Here is a 1,712-nt window from a genome sequence, read left to right as displayed (position 1 = left end):
AGCGCAGAAATCCTCTTACGACAGGCTTCATGTGAGATTCATAAAACGTTTGTATCACACCAATCAGAGCGTAAGGATGGTCGTACATCGATAAATGCAGCGGCTGGAAACAGTCGTAATTTAAATATCACGCCGCTATAAATTCTCGGTTTTGAGGCCTTGCCACTATCATTAGCTACATGGCGTGACATAATCCGGCTAAGAAGCGGCACTTTTCAGAGGTGGAGATTGAAACCCTGACATCTCAGGTTTATTTGCACTAATGTGTTTCCTATGCGGCAGCCTAAAAAGGCTGTAGGAAGAATGGCTCATATTGCAATCTCTTTGGCCGACATGCAGGTGTACCTGTATTAAAATAAACACACAGTAGCAGAGTTTATGCAGTTTTTTTTCTTCATTTTACACGTGTTTTTCTTTTAATGAGTCAGAGCCAGGCAGCTGTAAACTGTGAAGGAGAGCGTGTGTCCTTCATACCCCGTAGGAATAGGCGTATGCCCGTTTCATAAATGAGGACCATTGTGCAGCCCTAGATTTCAGTTTGGTACAAGTGTGTGTCTGACATCGTCCTTCAAGTGTGAACTGTCTGTGTTTTGTTTTCACCCCAGATCTACCAGGAGGATATGATGCGCTCGCTCTTACAAAACTCCCTCCATGTGTTTCGTGCCATCAGCGGGACATCCACCAACGTGGGCTGACCACCGGCCCTCCCTCCCTCCCTCCCTCCGCCGCCGCCTCCGCCTGCCTATATGTATATTCTCCCACTTCTCCTCTAAGGACCTGAACTGAATGATGGCGGGTCTCGGTTTCACATCTCCCCAGCTATACTTGCCCAAACACTTCCCCCCCCCCTTTGGTGTGACGATGCCATTTGGTCATTGCCGTTTTGTCAGCATCTTTGCTGTACGTGCAGTAGATGGCTGGGGTGAAAGATGGCAGCGCAGCGGGTGGATGTCATATTAAAAACACAGCAGCAGTATCTCGGAGAATGTATCGCAGCAACACCAATTAGATGTCAGCATGTCAGGTTCAGGTATTTTGCTGAGATATGCTTGGTTGCACTTTCTTTCTGCCTTTGTGATGAAGTGCAGGATTGACTGTTTTTTATTTTTATTTATTTTTTACAGGGAGATACTTTACTAAAGCAATTATCCCCCCCCTCTCTGTCTACAAGGTTGCTCTTCAGATCTATGCAGGACACCACACTCCTTCCAGAATTCATTTCTACTTCTTGAGGTGACTTTTAGAAAACGGTAGCATATTTTCATTGTCCCACATTGGTATGTTTGGCCAGGTTTTCGGTGTTATGGCAACATTCCAACTCAACCGGTTGTGTTGAAAAAAAAAAAGAAAAGAAACCAAAAGGATTGTGAGTTACTCAGTCAAGGGTTCATTGACTGGCAATGCATTCCAGCCGGGGCAACACATTGTGAAAAACAGATAAGTAACATTACAGGGAGCGCCAAAGTTACTGCCCAGTTTCTATAATGACAAATGACTTTTGTTGCGGAGTTTAAGAAAAGACAGACATCAGGGTTGTATTAAAGCTGTGTGATAAAGCTGTCTTAACCCTTGTGTTGTCTTCCCGTTAACCATGGACTTTTTGTGCTTTTACGATTTTTTTGTCACTTTTTCCAGCTTTCGGTACTTTAAAAAAAAAACTGAGCTGGTTTAATAACTGGTTTTACACTTACTCTTGGGATGCATGGTCAACA

The 1,712-nt window shown here is 44.1% G+C and overlaps 1 protein-coding gene across 3 annotated transcripts in view; it reads left to right on the top strand.

Annotated features, from left to right (window-relative positions):
• The window catches only part of dock11 (dedicator of cytokinesis 11), a 102,373-nt gene extending 100,939 nt beyond the window's left edge, over nucleotides 1–1,434 (top strand). For all 3 annotated transcript variants that reach the window (XM_032544768.1, XM_032544767.1, XM_032544769.1), the window contains one exon: nucleotides 606–1,434. In XM_032544768.1, the coding sequence (XP_032400659.1) occupies nucleotides 606–695 (90 nt within the window). In that variant the 3' untranslated portion in view covers nucleotides 696–1,434. The remainder of the gene's footprint in view (nucleotides 1–605) is intronic.
• Nucleotides 1,435–1,712: the final 278 nt, after the last annotated feature.

The sequence above is a fragment of the Etheostoma spectabile genome, chromosome 19 (assembly GCF_008692095.1).
Source record: "Etheostoma spectabile isolate EspeVRDwgs_2016 chromosome 19, UIUC_Espe_1.0, whole genome shotgun sequence".
In the NCBI taxonomy this organism is placed as follows: domain Eukaryota; kingdom Metazoa; phylum Chordata; class Actinopteri; order Perciformes; family Percidae; genus Etheostoma; species Etheostoma spectabile.
The sequence above is the reverse complement of the archived record's forward strand: the minus strand, read 5'-3'. Positions and strand labels throughout refer to the sequence as shown.